General features: G+C 56.0%; 1 protein-coding gene across 2 annotated transcripts; it reads right to left on the bottom strand.

Moving 5' to 3' along the window:
• Positions 1–4826: 4826 nt before the first annotated feature.
• On the bottom strand, positions 4827–13000 carry ARRB2 (arrestin beta 2). 2 transcript variants are annotated; one of them, XM_028124869.2, is made up of 15 exons: positions 12896–13000; positions 10096–10126; positions 9369–9429; positions 9212–9256; positions 8815–9011; positions 8479–8538; positions 8045–8112; positions 7774–7909; positions 7461–7545; positions 7197–7269; positions 6782–6919; positions 5907–5990; positions 5738–5817; positions 5573–5627; positions 4827–5311 (listed from the first exon to the last, which is right to left on the bottom strand). In XM_028124869.2, exons 1-15 carry the CDS (start codon positions 12916–12918, stop codon positions 5218–5220), a joined length of 1230 nt encoding a protein of 409 aa, XP_027980670.1. In that variant the 5' UTR covers positions 12919–13000; the 3' UTR covers positions 4827–5217. The 2 variants fall into 2 exon arrangements, with proteins under 2 accessions (XP_027980670.1, XP_087884150.1); XM_088028024.1 differs by lacking the exons at positions 10096–10126; positions 12896–13000 and adding an exon at positions 9597–10048.
• Positions 13001–17440: the final 4440 nt, after the last annotated feature.

Raw genomic sequence — 17440 nt, 5'->3', positions numbered from 1 at the left:
TAGTTAGACCCCCCTGCCCCCCCCAGATCTTCTCCTTTAATGCATACATCTCTGCAACCACTCAATCCCAACCCATGAGATTCCTGGAGGTTTCTTTGTTGAAGATGGAAAACAGAGGGTCTTTGGTGTGAAAGGCCCACCCAGGGCACAGTTGTATTGAAAACAGAGATTAGGGGTGCCTGGCTGGCTCAGTCGGAAGGGTAGTGAGTTTGAGCCCCATGTTGGGAAGTAGAGATTACTTGAATGGATACATAAATTAAAAAAAAAACAAAACAAAAAACGAAAAGAAAATAAGGATTAAATGAAAGTTTATTTACTGAGTTGTTCCAATCTGGAATTTTATACTCCGGCTGTGCTAGGATGAAGGCTAAAAATGCAACGATTCAACAACATAGAACTTAATTTTTTTCCCCCCGGAAAACAGCCCAGCGTGGGTAATTCAGCCGTACAGATCAGCTGGAGATCAAGACGAGCCGCTCGGCTCTGCCACCCTGTAGGGTCTTGTACTCCAACGTGTGGTCTGCAGGTCGGCAGCACTGACATGACCTAGAAGCTCGCTAGACCTGCAGAATCGCAGGCCCCGCACACATCTTCTGATTCAGTATCTGGGTTTGAGGTTCCTCAGGTGATCTGAATGCACAGTAACCTCTGAGGGACACTGCTCTGGGGCAGTGCCGTCTGTCCTGTAGAGACTGGCTGGCTGCCTGCCTGGGTCATAGCTGGCAGTGAGGGGGAGAAGGAAACGTGGGGGAGGCAGACCCCGGCTCAGAGGTCTGACTAGGAAGCAGCCCAGATAATTCCTACTCACATTCCGCTGAATAAACAGTCGTATGGTCTCACCCAACTCTGGGGTTCTGGGCAATCCAGTCCTTACCTAGGTGGCCAGCTTCTGTCCTCACAGCACGGAGGAAGAGATTTTAGGGGAGACGTGGACTCTCAGAACAGCCAAAACAAAGATGGAATAAAGACATTTTGATATGTCCAGAGGTGGCAAATTTTTCTGCCGAGTTCCCTCAAAATGACAGTGATTCAGGGAAGACCACCTGGCGCTGGAAGAGAAAGGTCATCAGGACGACTCTGGATAACTTACGTGTAGACTCGAAAGTATAAATATTGAATATTGACCTAACCTCCACTGATACCATTCTCTTGGGAGTATGGGATGCCAGGAGGGAAAGTATTCGGCTGCGGGGGAGAGGGGCAGAAGGGAGCTCAGTCTTCACCTCGTATGGCAGGACGCCAGAGATGCTTAAGAAGAAAATCAGAAAGTAGCAAAGTGAGCAGGTTGTTTGGGAATATGGAGGTCAATACCAGAAGGAACATCTGAAGTAGGTGAAGGTGGCTGCCTCTGGGGAGAAGGGAGTTGGAGAGGGATGGGGTATGGGCCTTGTGATGGTGTCCGACCCCTTACACCATGTGCATATATGACTTTGAAAATAACAACGCACTAAAAGCGAAGTGGTAGAGAGGAAACGAGTAGAGATTTACTTCATGTGCAAGAAACCTGGGTGTGGAGGAGTGTCTTCTCTTTGGTCTCCTTCCTTCCTCGAGTGGAAGAGACTTGCATGGGTTTATGCACCATGGAGGAAGAACCAGTGGAAAGAGGCAGAGGTAGAAGAGAGGCGGGCGGTGGGATGAATCGGGGTCTCGGAGGAGGTGGGAGGGGAGATATCTGAGCACAGGTGGAGGGATGAGCTTTGAACGGGAGAAGGCGGCTTGACCTTGGATGCATAGAGAATTGGGATCCATGTTGATGTTTGTGGGTAGGAGGTGGGAAGTTGAAATCATTCGTCCCTCGCAGCCTCATCTCTGTGAAAAGCAGGAAGATTTGCAAGGTGGTGAGGGAGGTGGCCAGGAAGATGGCGAGGGACAAAGGCTCATCAGGAATTGAGGGCCCAGCTGAGGTTAGAGACCACAGGGGCAACGGCCCCAAATGCGTACCCAGTGCCCAGTGTTGACACCTAGGATGTGTTAAAAATTACTTGTTGAATGAACAAACATGTCCAGTTGTGTGATTTTTCTGTGGTGGTGCTCGCTAACCCTGTCAGGCGGGGCGGGCAGGGTGGTGGTGGGACGGAGCCCAGGCTGGGGTCTGAGAGCAGGTGTTTGAAAGGAGGGGCAGTTGAGCTAGAGGATGGGATTGCAGTGGGCAAGGTGGGCTCCAAGTTCCGTCTGGAAAGAAAGGCGCCAAATTGCCAGGGAACAGACGGGCCAAGGGCCTGGCGACAAAAAAAAAACAAAACAAAACAAAACAAAACCAAACCCACCAAGAAGCCGTTAAAAAGGTGATTATGATTGTGTACCTTAACATTTAAAAAGTGAATTATTAAAAATATCAGGAGCAAAATGCTTTGCAACTAGGGGTGTTGGCTGCATAGCATTGTGGATGTATTAAATGCCACTGAACAGTTTAAAGTGGTTAATTTTATGTTCTGTGAAGTTTTCCTCTGTGAAAAAACCAAAACAAAAAATTAAAAAACCCCAAAAATCGCCCCCAAAAATACGAACCTAGGAACAAATTCAGAAGACAATGACAGACTGGGAAAAATATTTGCAAAATATATGACAAAGGGCTCATTTTTTTAGTATATAAAGAGCCCTTAGAGTATGTTAAAAAAAAAAAAAAAAGTACCCAAATGAGTCAGGTTGTATCCTTACCCATAATCAAACAAATGCAAATTAAAACTCAGATGATACCATATTTCACTTGCTTGATTGGCGGGATCCTAAAGATGCTCACAGTCTTTGACTCAGCAAGTCTGCTTTTAAGAATTTGTTCTACAGGGGCGCCTGGGTGGCTCAGTTGGTTAGGTGTCTGCCTTCGGCTCAGGTCATGATCTCAGGGTCCTGGGATCGAGCCCCATGGAGCACCATGTTGGGCTCCCTGCTCAGTGGGGAGTCGGCTTCTCCCTCTGCCCCTGCCCCTACTCACACTCATACTCTTTCTCTCTCAAATAAATAAAATCCTTAAAAAAAAAAAAAAAGAATTTGTCCTACAGATCTAGTTCCTGTATGCAAAAAAGACCTGTCTTCGGGGATAATGATCGTACCGGTGTTTGCATTAGCAAAAGAGCGGACCTCCTTCACGTCTCTTGGCAGGAGACTGGTAAAAATAAATGCCATCCAGGGAATGCAAAGTCATGCAGCTCCTTGAAAGAATAAGGAAGTTCAGTATGTGTCGATACAGAAAAGAATGCACCATTAAGGGGAAAAGCATGGTATAGAAGAGTGGTCACAGCATGCGAGTATCTATCCAAAATAAGGGGGAAATACACTCCTGCAGATATGACTGAGTCCCAGCAATATCTGTGGAAGAAGAATAACAGGATTGGTGTTAGTGGTCGCCTCTGGGAATGAGAAATGGGAGGCTGGGGCTCAGGGGCACGAGGGAGCCTTCTTTTCACTGCTGTATACGGTTTGGATTTTTTTTTTTCTTTCCACCACGTGCATGTTTTGCCTTCTTAAAAACATTAAAAACTTTATGAACGCTAAAAAAAAAAAAAAGACATCGTTTTTCAAATCGTGTGCTAATTCAGGATCCAGATGCGTGGATTCTTCCTGGGACCTGCTGAATCAGAATCCGGGAAGGTAGAGCCTGGGACAGTGTGTTTCTCATGCCCCCGCCTCGGTGGGGCGGGCGTGGGGGGGGGGTTCTGATGCACCTGGAAACCTGCTGAGCTCCATGGGCTGAGAGCTCAGCCATCAAGGAGCAGGCTCACGGGAATCAGAAGGATACCGGCAGTTCGTCCATGTGGCAAAGACCAGGTTGTGTGGGGTAGGGGCAAGCAAGGTCCCTCGCATTTTGGCAGCACTTAAATATGTGGGTAAACAGTGGTCTAATTAGATGTCAGGCGCCAGAGACTGAAGGCCCCCTTGGCCCCATCCGGAACTACTTTGCCTTGCCGTCTCTGCCCCGTTCCTGCCTTCACACTCGGTGCTGCCATCACCCAGAAGGTTCCAACTCGTTCCTCATCTGCCAGTTCTCTGCTCCAAGGTCCCTCCCTCCGGGGACATCTTCCCCAAACCCCAGCCTAGGTCAGCACTCCCTGACGTGTGTTCTCCTCACCCCGGACTTCTCCTTTGGAGCACGGGTACCGTCATGAGGTCACTGGGGAACGATTTAACGGTGGCTTTGGTCACTGCGATGTCCCTCCACGATGCCCGGCAACATGATAGAGGGACTCCAGGGCGGGCTGCTCACGGAGGGAATGAATGAGCCTTACGAGACGCGGGAGATGAAATCCGGGTGACAGGAGAGGGAGTGCGGGGGTGGGGGGGCGCGGCACGAGCCGGGTCCGTGGCGGGTCGCTCCCACCCCGTAGCCCAGTGTCCGGGAGTGCCTGGTGAACGTCCGAGAAGCTGCGGTGGGACCTTGCTTCTGGGACTTGCCTGCACAGGCGTGACTCCCTGTGGCCCCACGGAATGTTGCGTGGCTTCTGTCCCGGGAGGGCCGCTGCCGGGCTCCCAGCAAGCCCCAGGAACGGGTGGCCCGACCCCCGAGCGCCTGGCCACAGCGGGTCACCACCCAGTCGTGTGTCCGCGGCGAGAGGGAAGAGCCGGCCGGCCTACGGAGAAGTGAGTGGCTGTTTCCCCTGTAAAGGCATCAGCTGACGGTGGTTTTACCCAAACTGTACCCTTGAGCTTGGACTGAGCACATAAGGTTTCAGTGTTTACCTTGGAGCGCACGACAGCCCAGTGGTTTGGACATTGATTGACCACCTTTGGGCCCGGCGAGCTGGCTGGCCAGGTGCTTCAGCCTCCAGAGGATGGTCCCGGATGGCCACCCGTCTGCCCCTTCAGCCCCGCACAGAAGACACAGACACTCCTGCCTATTAAAAGGTTTAATTTCTTCTTTATGCTCAGAAACAAAGAAGTGGCCTTGCCCCCCACCCCCCAAGAAGAGGGTCTCCTTCTCGAGAGACTTCCCTTGAAGCTGTTGGTGTGAGGCTGAACGTGGGGGTTCCCTCTCCCCAGTTTCCCTACTGTCTTTTCAGCAACCCCCTCACAAAATTTAGGTTTGAACACAGCTTGCCACCCTCGGGGGGGTTTGGGGAGAGGCCCAGCTGGAGTCCAAAGAGTAATGCCCACATTCCACAAGAGATGGGTCCAGCGCGTGTCTGGGGGCGACTGGTGAGGGCGGGAGGGGAGGAGGGGGGCCGGGGGCTGCAGAGTGGAGAGGCAGGGGCCCCCTCCCCCAGCAGCGCCCACCCCCTCCCCCTAGCAGAACTGGTCCTCATAATCTTCGTCCTTCATCCCCTTCAGCCGAAGCCGGGCGAAGTCCTCGAACACGATGTCATCGTCCGTGGCGTAGCTTGACGGTGGAGAGCGGGGGTGAGGTGCGGCTCCAGACCCTCATCCCGGCCCCCCCCAACTCCCCTCCCAGACACAGGGGTGTCAAGAGCGGCATCGGGACTGGGCGCATCGGCGAGAAGGTGATGGGCAGCCTCGGGAGGAAGGCTATGCCGTCCGGCGCCGCAGCCCTCCCTGCGCGGGGGCCGAGGGCAGACGCGGGGGCTGCAGGAGTCTCTGCCCACAGAGGTCAACAGTTGAAGGTGGGGGAGGAGTCTCTTACTTGGTATCAAATTCAATGAGGTTGGTGTCCACAGGGGCGTCTGTGTCAGGAGCAGCTGAGGCGAGGAGAGGGGGTAGGTGGGTGGGTGCTGGAAGCACCACCATGTCTCCCCTGGCCTGGCCTCAGGCCGTCTCGCGGGGGGCTTGGGGCGGGTGCTGCACTCACCTGTCTGGGGCCTGGGGAGGGTGATGTGGTCGTGGGGCTTGGGGTGCATAAGAACAAAAGGCAACTCCACAGAGACGTCCCTGCAGGGGGTGGGGGGGGCAGCATGAAGGGCCGACACCGCCGCACCAGGAGGAGACCCCTGTGCCCCCGCGTTCCCCCGCACACTCACCCGCCACGAGACACCACCAGCTTCACCTTGACCCTGTAGGACACCAGGATGCCCAGCACCTCCTTGTTGGCGCCCTCCTTCACGCTGCAATGAGGCGAGAGCTAGACCGCGGCCCACCCCTGGGGCTCCCGTGAGGTTCTGGGGGGACCACACCCCGGGGCAGTGGCCTCCAGCAGCGTAGGCTGTGCTGTTCTCACGGCCAAGCACCCCGCGGCGCCGCTCTGCACGGACCCCGCCTGTGGCTTCTCCTCTCTCGCGGTAGAGGCGGTCGTCTTTGTGACCCGACAGCCCGGCACCGTCTTGCTCTCGGCCACCCTGATGGCACCTCGTGGCTTGTTCTGGCCGCGCCGGCCTCAGGGCCTGCTGTGTGCGCTCTGCGCGCCCCTCGGACCCAGGCACCGGTGGGGGCCCCGGCCCTGACTCCCTGAAGCTGTGGCCACCCCCCAGAGGCGCGACGGCCCCACACTTCCTCACGCGTCCTCGCAGAGACCGGGCCTGGGCCACCTCTGCGCCTGCAGGTCCCTCCGCCCGGAGCGCTCCTTGTGTGGCCGTGTCACCGACTTACTCTGGGTCCCTCCTCAGAACCCAGGCCCGGGGCATGCCTCCCCCCGCCGGCCTCTTTAAAGTGCACACGCACTGCCCGCCCCCGGTTCATCCCTCCCTGCTCTGCCCTGCTTCTTCTCCACGCTCGGCGCTCGGCGTGCTGTGCCTTTCAGTGTTGGATCTGTCTGTCCTCCCTCTCTAGAATCTCTGGTCCGTCCAGGGCCCGACAGCGCCCTGGCGCCTAGGACAGAGCCTGATACGCAGCTGGCCCGAAGGAGCGCGTGAGCGCCGGGCCGCGGGACCCCCCACGCCCCCACCCAGCCCCCGCTCACATGGTGCTGGAAGCCAGGTTGGTGTCCTCGTGCTTGAGCTTCCCGTCCAGGGCAAGACCTCGCTTCTCCCGGTTGTCGCTGAGCAGCGGGGTGACGGTGTATACCTTGCAGAACGTGGAGCTGGGGGACACCTGGTCACTGGGGGGTGGGGGCAGGAGAACGAGACTCTGGGGGGCGCGGGCCAGTGAGGAGGTCGCTCCCACCCCCAGCGGCTTCTCCCCCACCGCTAGCCTGGCTCCGTTTGGGTCCCCAGGCAACAAGCCGCTCAAGAAAACGAGCAGCTCAGAGCCACCTGCCTGTGCAGGGGATGCCCTTGGAGGTGGGGACGGTTCAGGACGTTTCCACCCCCGCCTCACAGTCTCCCAGGGCTGCTTCTCTGCCCTAAGGTGGGGACCCGGGCTGTTGTGTTACTCACTCTTGTTCAAGCTGAGCCACAGGACACTTGTACTGGGCAGTGCTGAAGAGGCAGATGTCCGCATACTGTCTCACTGTGGGGTGCGGTGGGGTGGGGTCGAGCAGCCGTGCTGGGAGCGCAGGCTGCCCCACCCCCCCGGGGGTTTCTGTCACATTCTGGGGTGGCCTCCCGCACTGGGGGGTGTCCCTGGGCTGAGATCACACCAGGAGCCACGTGGGCAGCAAGGCCCGCCCCCAAGACCCCCTTCTGTCCCCCACCTCCTACCAGAGACTTTGATCTTCTTGATGGTCTTGGTGGAGTTGTTGGTGACATGGACGTTGACATTGAGGGGCTCCCCGTGATAGTAGAGCTTTCGAGGGGAGGGGGTCAAGTTAACGCGACCTGTTTGCACTGGTCCCATCATTAGTGTCCCCCTCCCCCGACGCAGACCGCGGCTAGGTCTTCCTCTAAACCCCAGCCCACGCCCACGCCCAGCCGAGGCGGCCTTCTTTAAAAACGCTGTCCTGGCAGGTGGCTTCAGCCCTCCCCCCAGGGTCCCTCCGCACGGGGACACCTGCGTCACCCTCCTGCACCCCACCTCCTTGTCCAGGGAAGCCTCAAGGTGCAAGGACCGGTCGGACATGAGGAAGTGGCGTGTGGTTTCTGCTGAAGGCTGGGGGCCGGGTTTCTCTGGGGCAAACTGCACCTTTCGGATCACCAGACGCACAGAGTTCCTGGGGGGGGGGAGGAGGGGTGGGAGGGGCCGGTCCTCAGACACCCGGACCCCCACCACCGCCTTCCCTGGGCCTGGGGCTCCAGGGAGTGGGGGGGGGGGCTAGTCACAGCACAGGGGAGCTTGCGTCCCTCACCTTTTGTGGCTTTTCTCTTCTAGTGATTTGGCACAGAAGGCTCGAATCTCAAAGTCTACTCCACAGGCCTCAGAAGGAGAAAAGGTCACATCTTACACAAGGCCCCTGACACCACCACGCCCTTCCTTCCCTCTCCCCTTTTTTTCATCAGGGACTCTTGCCTCATTGCGGTCGGCTCTGAGCAGTGTAGGGCCTGGGGCTTCATCCTCTGCCTCCCAAAGACCTAGTACCTGGCAGAGCACTGGTCCTGTCTGCAAGGCGAGCCCCTATACTCACCCGTGAGTGCCCAGAGCCACCCGTGAACAGATAAACCATATTTCCACTGGGGGCATGTCCCATCTGGCTTCTCCCTGACAGCGCCCCTCTCAGTGTGTCCCAGGCGCCTGCTGGAGCCCATTCTGTCCCCTGAGCCCTTGGACCCATTCCCGTTGTACCTTCCCCGTGTCCTCAGGGCCTGGCTGCAGGGTGACGGAACAGGGCAGGTTCTGGGGGATCTGTGGGGAGGCAAGGAGAGGCTTTAGTTCTTCCAGAGAGGCCCCATATCTTGCTCCCAATTCCCACTAAGAGGCTGGAGAAGTCCCGGGGGCGAGAGAGGAAGAAGGAAGGGGCCCCAGGGAGGAGGCAGAGACGAGCGTGACCCCGCAGGTGGGGTGGTCTAGGGCTTCCTCCTCACTGTTGCTCCCAGATCTGCCCAGAACAGGTGCCTCAGCCTTCCTCCCCCAACTCAGTCCCAGACCCCTTGCCCCGCAGAGGGTGAGGGGCGTCCTCACTGTGAAGAAGAAGGGGTGGGCATGCCGGCCCAGCTTCCTCAACAGCCGGTCCTGCAGGCGGGTGGGGGGCCGCGGTGGGTTGGGGACGGGGGGGAAGGCCTGGTAGTTGGCGATGAACAGGTCTTTGCGGAAGGACAAGCCCAGCACGTCCAGGTCCTCACGGCCATAGCGGAAGGCGCAGGTGAGGGTCACAAACACTGTGCGGGAGGGCAAGGTGGGGCAGTCAGGAGCCCCTCCGGCCCCAGCCCCCCAGTCCCCAGGAGCATCCAACCTGCCCGAACCCGACTTCCCGCTCCGATCTCGGCCCTCTTGTCTCTCTGGGGTCCGTGTCAGTGCCAGCCCGCCCCACTGGGCCACCCTGACCTCCCCTGGGCACCCCCCACACTCAGGCCAGTACCTTTGCGGTCCTTCAAGTAGTCAGGGTCCACGAGCACCACACCATCTGGGAAAGGGACACAGGAGCTCACGTCCTGTCAGGGCCTTGCCTCCATCCCTGGGCCCAGGAACCTCTCCCCATCTTGGGGGCCCCGGCGGTATTTTCTGGGCACACTTACCTACGGGGTCCACTTTGTCCAGGTGGTCTACAAAGTCCCGCTTGCCCAAGTACACGGTGAGCTGAGGATACGGAAGGGGCACATGGAAGATGGGGCAGGAGGGTGCGGGGCATCAGAGCCCTTCAGAGTGACCGTCCCGCCCCTGGTCTTTCCCAGGCTGGGGTAGCCCTGGGGTTCCTCCCAGCAGGGTCAGAAGGGGAGCGTGGCGGGGTTTCCCAGATTACCCACCCTTGAAGCTTTTCGCACCTCTGCCCACAAGTCAGGCAAGTGTGTGTGTGAGTGTCTGTGAGGTGCGGTGGGGCGGTGGTGGTGGTGATGGGGAGTGGGCTTGGGGAGGACTCGCGCCCCCCACCCCCAGCCAGTTAGAGAACGGGGTGTGGTCTCACTGGCTCCCCTCAAGGGGCTCTGGGACACACAGGCCATATCCTGGGGGCTGCTGACTGTTCCCAGCCCAGGAACCCTGGGCTGGCTCCCAAGAGAGGTATAGCCGAGGGCTTCGGGCTCCTCCCCCTTCGTCTTGCCTAGGGACCTGGATCTGTCCCCACCCAGCCCTCGTGTCTGGCTCAGGTTGAGCGGCCTCTGCGGCAAGGGGCTTCAGGAGGGAAGGAAGTCGGCTCTTAGCTGTCACAGGAAGTGGGGAGCTAGGGGTTGGGGATCGGCTAGGGGCAGGCTGAGCCTTGCAGGGGCACAGAGAGGGCTGGGAGGAGAAGCAGCATGGGAGACTCACCTTGCAGTTAGGGCTCGACTTCTTGAAGACCCTAACGAGACAGAAAGGGAAACCCCACTCCCTCAGACCCGGCGGCAGGGACCCCCCACACCAGCCCGAGAAACAGAGCTCACCCGGGACTCTGCCTGCAGGCTCTGGGGCTTTGCCAACTCTACCCCTCCCATTTCTTTCCAGAAGGAGGGCAACCACAGGTCCTTGATATTCCTAACGCAGCGGTGGTGCCCCCCCCCACCTTCCACCCTCACTAGGTCCCCTCCTCCTGTGGCAATGGCCCCTGGTTGCCACAGGAAACACCCAGGCTCTTTCCAGAGCACTTGCCCTAGGGGGGGGTCCGAATGGGCAGGTTGTAGGAGCCTCTGTCTAAGACGGAACCCTCTCTCCATCGTCTCTCATCTCCAGCTCCAAAGACAGCTGGAGTACCCAGAAGGGCAATGGCCCTGGCTTTGGCCCCTAAAATGGTTTCTACTTATAGGCACTACTTAAGCGTGACCTGACTCCATGAACCTCCAAATGTCCCCATCCCTGGTCTCAGCAGCCTCAAAGCCCATTTGTCTTTGAAGGCCAAGCTCAGATATCACCACCTTTAGAAAGCAGATCCAGCCCGGACCCCGGTTACTCTTTTTTTGGGGGGGCGTTCCTGTCACACTAGCTTATGTTTTACTGGTGCTGTGATGGCATGCACAGGCTGTGAGCTGTATTCAGTTAGGCTCCCCCAGCACAGTGCCAGCCCTACGAGAGAGACGATCATGCTGGCTGACATTTGTCGGGAGAATGCTCCACGCTCAGCACTGTTTCAAGGGCTTCGTGTGTGTTATCTCATTTAATACTCTTAGCGACCCAGTATTGCTAATTTACAGGTGAGGGAACCGAGGCACGGGGGACTGAAGGATTTAGCCTAAGGCCCCAGAGGGTGTAACTGGTGGGACTCAGATGAACAGAGGCAGTCTGGCTCTGAGCCCAGGCTCTACATCACTAAACCGTTAGACTCTCCTGTCTCTGCAATTGGCATGAAATTTGTTGAATTGCAGGGGATTCGCTCCCCTGAGCTGAGACAATCTAAGCCTGGACTCTACCCGCTGCTGAGAGCATTAAGTAGGTGTCTGGTGATTCCTATGCTCTGGTCGCCTGCAGGTCTGACCTTCCTCATCCCAATCCACTCTGCCTCAGCAGCGATCCCTGGGAAAAGTCCTCGGCTAGTAGAAACTGAAGTCCTGCCGAATGACCCATCCTTCCTCCAGCACCCCCCGCCCCCCAGTTTTGCTCTAACAACTTCACTTACCACTTCTTCCTAGAAGGTCAGACTGTCCAAAGGCCATGAGACAAAGGGTATGGTGGCCCCCGGGTATCCCCATCCAATAAAGGAGAGTAGACACTGGTATGGTGGTAGCTAGAATAAGCACCCAACCTGGGGGCGGACAGCTATGGCATCATCCAGCTTCCCCTCCCCTTTGCTTCTAGTTTTCCTCTTTGTCCCAGGATTTCCTCCTATTAGGGAGAAAGCCACCAGACTGTGGTTTTGGGGTAATGGCCCTGGAGAACCTGCAGGGCCACCTGCCCTTGGGAGGCGACGCTAGGGAGCAAGGTACGCTTGCTTGTGCGCTGAGGCTAGCCAAGGAGGCAGAGTGTGGGGGTGCCCGGAGGTGCCCAGTGAGGGGGCCAGCGACAGCACATGTTCTCTCCATTTCCTGTGGCCCAGAATTAGATGGGGGTGGCGGGAATTGTGCCAAGTCAGCAGCCCCCCTCTGGTCCATCCATCCTCCTCCCTGAACCACAGAACGGAAACTGGGGGCCTCCCTATAGTCAGCGACTTCCCCTTTCTCTGGGGGTGTTTAAGCCCTAATCCAGGACACCAGTCCTCCCTCTGATCATCTCTCTGATATGACTCGACTTGGTGCTCAGAAGCCTGGGTTCTCCTCCTCTGTGGGTGGGGAGCGGTGGGGCTGAAATGATAATGTTTTGCAGCACAAGTGGTGTCTCGGGACCAGGGCCCCATTCCTGATCCCTTCTGGATAGAGGCATACAGCCCCAATCTTTTCCTCTTGCTCCCCCGGGACTCGGGCATTCACCCACTATCCCCTTGGGGGTGTTGGCCCACAACAGGAAGTGGATTTTGCTAGAGACCAAAAAAGAGAACTCGGGGTATCAGTGGAAGGAAAGAGCCTCGACTGCACAGAAAACATCCGGGGAGTGGATGGCGTGCCCAGGGCAGATACTGCTTCCCCTCACCTCCGGGAAGAGGGGTAATGCCCAGAAGCGGGGAGGGTCGTCACGCACTCTGCTCCCCCAAGATGAGGCTGTTGCTCCTAGCAACCTGGGGGAAGGCAGAAGTTTGGAAGCAGAGCCACCTGGCCCTTGGGACAGCCCGACTGCCTGTGGGGGTACTGGACAGGAGGCTCTCCAGCAGCTCGGCACGAGTCTGGGGCGGGGGGGGGGCGGAGAATCCCCTCCCGGCATCCAGCCTTCCCATACCCGACCCCTCGGGGCCGGCCACCTGCGCCTCCTTCCTCCGCCCCTGCATCGCAGCCTGCACCGGAGAACCAGTCGTCCGGCCCCCACATCCCTGCGAGAACCCAGACGCCGGTTTCCTGATCCCCTTCAGCCCTCGCTCTCTGCAAGGGCCCTGGCATGCGTCCCCCTCATTATCCTCGAGGACCTAGGCGTGCGGCCCCAGATGGCTGGCCCCTAGGGACCCAGGCGTCCGGCCCCCGGGTCCTCTCCCCGGTGTCCTTGTCCCGGGACCGTCCCGGCACCCGCCCAGAGCCGCCGCCCACGTCCCGCCGCGTGGCCCCACCTCCCTTACCTGGTGCCCGGTTTCTCCCCCATGGTGCGCGCGCCCGCCGCCCGCCGCCCGCCCGGTTCGCGGCTCGCTCGCAGCCTCCCAGCCTGCTGCCAGGTCCCTGCTCCTCCCCGCGCCACTGCGCACGCGCGCCCTCCGCTCTTTCTCCTCTCCCCCGCCCCTCCGGCCCCCCTGCGATCCTAGGGAACCGGGGCCAGATGCGTCAGCCCGGACCGCGCGCGCCGCGGCGCCGCCCGCCCTCTGGGCGCAGACACGCGCGGTGATTGGCTCCGCCCCCGCGCCCGCCCCACCGCGGCCCCGCCCCGCCGCTCCCGAGGGGTCCCTCCGGCGCGCGCAGTCCCCTGTCCCCGCTCTGCCCGCCCCTCTCTCCGCCCCTCCGCAGCCCCGTAGGAACCGATTGGGCCCCCCGGAACGAAGGCGCCCGCCCGCCGGGAGGTGAGAGCCCCGTGATTGGCTCCCCGCGCCCAGGACGCCGCGGGGGTCCCCTCCCCTTTGTTTGCTGTCTCAGTGGCGGCGGAGGCGAGGGAGGCGGTGGGGGCGGAGGAAGGAGCTCCGGCACAGTCTGGGAAGAAGGGTGAGGGGATGCACACGTGGGTGAGCGGCTCCAGTTGCGTGATGCTGTGCTTCAGGGCGCGCCGCTCACCCCAGTACTCGCAGCCTTCTTTGGCCCGCCCTCCCGCCTCTTTATTGTGGTGTGTCAGCTCCCTCTGGTGTCTTTCATCTTCCACAGGGTTACTGTGCCTGGTTTCTCGGACTACCCATCCCTTCCATCTACTCTCATCACAGCCAGCATCCATCCGTGTATCCATCCAAGCCTCCATGCCTTCATCCATGCATCCGTCCATCCATCCATGCACCCAACCATCCATCCATCCACGCACGCATCCATGCATGCATCCATCCACGCACGCATCCCTGCATCCATCCACGCACGCATCCCTGCATCCATCCACGCACGCATCCCTGCATCCATGCCTATTTCGTGCCAGTCACTGTGCTGGGCAATGGATTCACATGGCCCCTGCTTTCCTAGCACAGTTCAGGAGACACAGAAACAGGTATTATGATCCCAAGAATAGTATAATGGAGGTATGACCCAGAAGACAAAGCGACTACTGGCGCTTGACTGGGGCAGGGGTGGAGGGAGGGGACGCTGTCCAGAGGAGGAGACCTTTGAGGACAATCTTTCTGAAGGGTGGGCAGATGTTGAGAAAGGGTGTTGCAAAGACAAATAAAGGCAAGGTACGTCCTCTTCTGAAGACGTGTTCGTGGGGATCCACCGCAGGAGAGATGAGGTGGAGGAGGAGGCCTGGAACAGAGCGTGAAGGATTCTGTACAGCGGGTGAAAGAACAGGACGGAGGGCTTCCCTGGAGGAGGAGGACGCTCGGATCCAAGCCTGGCTTTTTTAAGCGAAGGACGGGCACGATGAGATTTCTCCTTCAGGAGGATAACTCTGGGCAATGTGGAGGGTGGAGAGGGTGGGCCAAGGTTGTCTGGACTAAAACTAGTCAAGAGGAGAAGAGGGGCCGGGCGGAAGAGCTCTTCTAGGGCAAAATGGATGGGACCGGGGGCAGGATGATGGGTGCCCGACATTTCAGGATTTAAGGAGCTAATGTATTTCTCCTTCTTCCATGTCTTTTCCCAATCTCCCCCCGTCTTTCCCACCCAAGTGAACTAACTTCACACTTCTCCCTCCGCTTTTCCACACAACAGAAAGTAATATGCACAACAAGATAGTTTCTGAGATCATCTTTAAGGTCCAAACATAGGAAATAAGACGAAGTCAGGGAGGGAGACAAACCATAGGAGACTCTTAGCTATAGGGAACAAACTGAGGGTTGCTGGAGGGGGTGGGGGGGAGGGCTGGGGTAACTGGGTGGGGGCATGAAGGAGGGCATGTGATGGAATGAGCACTGGGTGTTATATGCAACTGATGAATCACTGAGCTCTACCTCTGAGATTAATTATACACTGTATGTTACCTGATTGAATTTAAAGAAAATAAGTTATTAAGAAAAAGGTTCAAACGTAGGCCCTCAGTTCTGTCACCACCTTCTAAGCTCACCCTTCATCCCTTTCAAGCTTTAGATCACACATCTCTTTTAGACTCATGAATCACCTTTTTTTTTTTTAAAGACTTTATTTATTTAATTGACAAAGAGAGAGAGACACAGCGAGAGAGGGAACACAAGCAGGGGGAGTGGGAGAGGGAGAAGCAGGCTTCCCGCGGAGCAGGGAGCCCGACGTGGGGCTCGACCCCAGGACCCTGGGATCATGACCTGAGCCGAAGGCAGTTGCTTAACCAACTGAGCCACCCAGGCGCCCTAGACTCATGAATCACTTTAGTCGAAGAGTCATGACCAGAAGGTAATGAGATCCATATTGCTACACATCTAAAGTGATTTTGGGACGCCTGGGTGGCTCAATCGGTTGAGCATCTGCCTTTGGCTCAGGTCGTGGTCCCAGGGTCCTGGGATCGAGCCCCACATCGGGGTCCCTGCTCAGCTTCTCCCTCTCCTTCTGCTGCTCCCCCTTCTTGTGTTCTCTTGCTTTCTGTCAAATAAATAAATAAAATCTTTTAAAAATGATTTTGGGACTGAAAGGTAGTGGTCTGTATGGCATGAAATCTACTCTATTAAAAAGTACTGATATAAAGAAAAATTTAGAAGGATGCTAAAGAAGGCTAGAAAGAATGAAAGAGATGCACCATTTACGGGTGGGAAAACCCATCATTATAAAGCCGTCATTTCTCTGCAAATGGTGTATAAATTTAACACCATATCAAAATAGCAATGGGAGGCTGATCGAAAGGTAGTGAGTTATCTCAAATGATGGTTCCCAGTTACAGATCGAACTCCTTGTTCCACTCTTCCCTTACCCCCTCCTCACTACTGCACTTGACTAGTCTTTAGAAGTAAATGGATGACAGTGGGACTTTTTTGGGGGGAACTTGATTCCGAACAATCGGAAGAACCAACTCACAAGTTTAGCCAGGATAATTCTGAAAAATAAGAGGGCGCCGGGGTGGCTCAGTTGGTTAAGCGACTGCTTTCGGCTCAGGTCATGATCCTGGAGTCCCGGGATCGAGTCCCACGTCGGGCTCCCCGCTCGGCGGAGACTCTGCTTCTCCCTCTGACCCTCTTCCCTCTCGTGCTCTCTGTCTCTCATTCTCTCTCTCTCAAATAAATAAATAAAATCTTTAAAAAAAATTCTGAAAAATAAGAGTAAAGCAGGCATGTGTCTTACCTGATAATTTATTAACTTATAATAATTAAAATTGCGTTATTGGTGCAATAATACGAAACAGAGCAATGAAAGAGAATATGGGATCCAGATACAGACTCACATGGTAGCATTTCAAGTCACTGGAGAAAGAATGGCACAGTCACTAAACTGGGTTGAGACAGTTGGCTATTCATTTGGGAGAAAAAAAGCGATAGCTCTTCATCTCACACCTTAAAATAAATTCCGGATGGGTTAAAGATCTAAATGCATGGAATTAAAACTATAAAAGTATAGGAGAAAAACAGGAAAATATTTTTATAACCTTGGAGGTTAGGAAAAGCCTCATAAGATATCAAACCCCAGGGCTATAAATAATACCACCTAACACTTTATAGTATTTACCACGTGCCAGACATTGTTCCAAGCACTTTACAAATGTAAATTCATTTAATACAGCTCTATGCATTAAGGTTTTATAATTATCCCCACTTTACAAATGAGGAAGTGAAGGCACAGTTAAGTAACTTGCAGGCTCATACAACTAGCAAGAGGCAAAGCTGGTGTCCAAACCCAGCAGTCTAGTTCAGAGTCCGTGGCCTTTATCAAAACACCTTACCTCAAGAAGACTAAGAGATTAAAATAAATGAAATGACAAATTGGAAGAAGCCTCTTGGAACCCTGCAACACATAACAATGAAGAATAACTCCCACATCTACAAAGAGTTCCGACCCACTAATAAACCTAGTATTGGGATTTTGCCTAAAGCACTATTTCATATGATGGGCAGGGGTGTTAAGTCAAGGCAACCTTTCTAGAAGGCATTTTGCCAGTTCCTGTCAAAATTAAAAGTAGGCTTTTTCTTTCATCCAACTCTCACTTATTCACTCAACAATTATTTGTTGAGCCCTTTTTATGTGCCAGGCACTATTCTAGGTGATAAGACTAACATAGTGAGGTAGAGAAGACCCCTCTCATGTATTTTATTTCTATTTTTATTTTTTAAAGATTTTATTCATTCATCTGAGACACAGAGATACAGAGAGAGGGAGCATGAGCAGGGGGAGGGGCAGAGGGAGAGAGAGAGGGAGAAGCAGGCTTCCCGTGGAGCAGAGAGCCGGACGCGGGGCTCGATCCCAGTACCCCAGGACCATGACCTGAGCCGAAGGCAGACCCTTCACGACTGAGCCACCTGGGCGTTCCTCAAATGAATAAAATCTTAAAAAAAAAAAAGAAAGATATACATTTGAGATAATGTTATGAGTTATTTAAAAAAAATTAGCAGGGTGATGTGGTAAAGGATGAAGGGGTTTGGAGTGGGGGC

Source organism: Eumetopias jubatus, unplaced genomic scaffold (genome assembly GCF_037043125.1).
Source record: "Eumetopias jubatus isolate StellerSeaLion01/CBP00866 unplaced genomic scaffold, mEumJub1_p1.0 scaffold_10, whole genome shotgun sequence".
Lineage (NCBI taxonomy): Eukaryota > Metazoa > Chordata > Mammalia > Carnivora > Otariidae > Eumetopias > Eumetopias jubatus.
The sequence above is the reverse complement of the archived record's forward strand: the minus strand, read 5'-3'. Positions and strand labels throughout refer to the sequence as shown.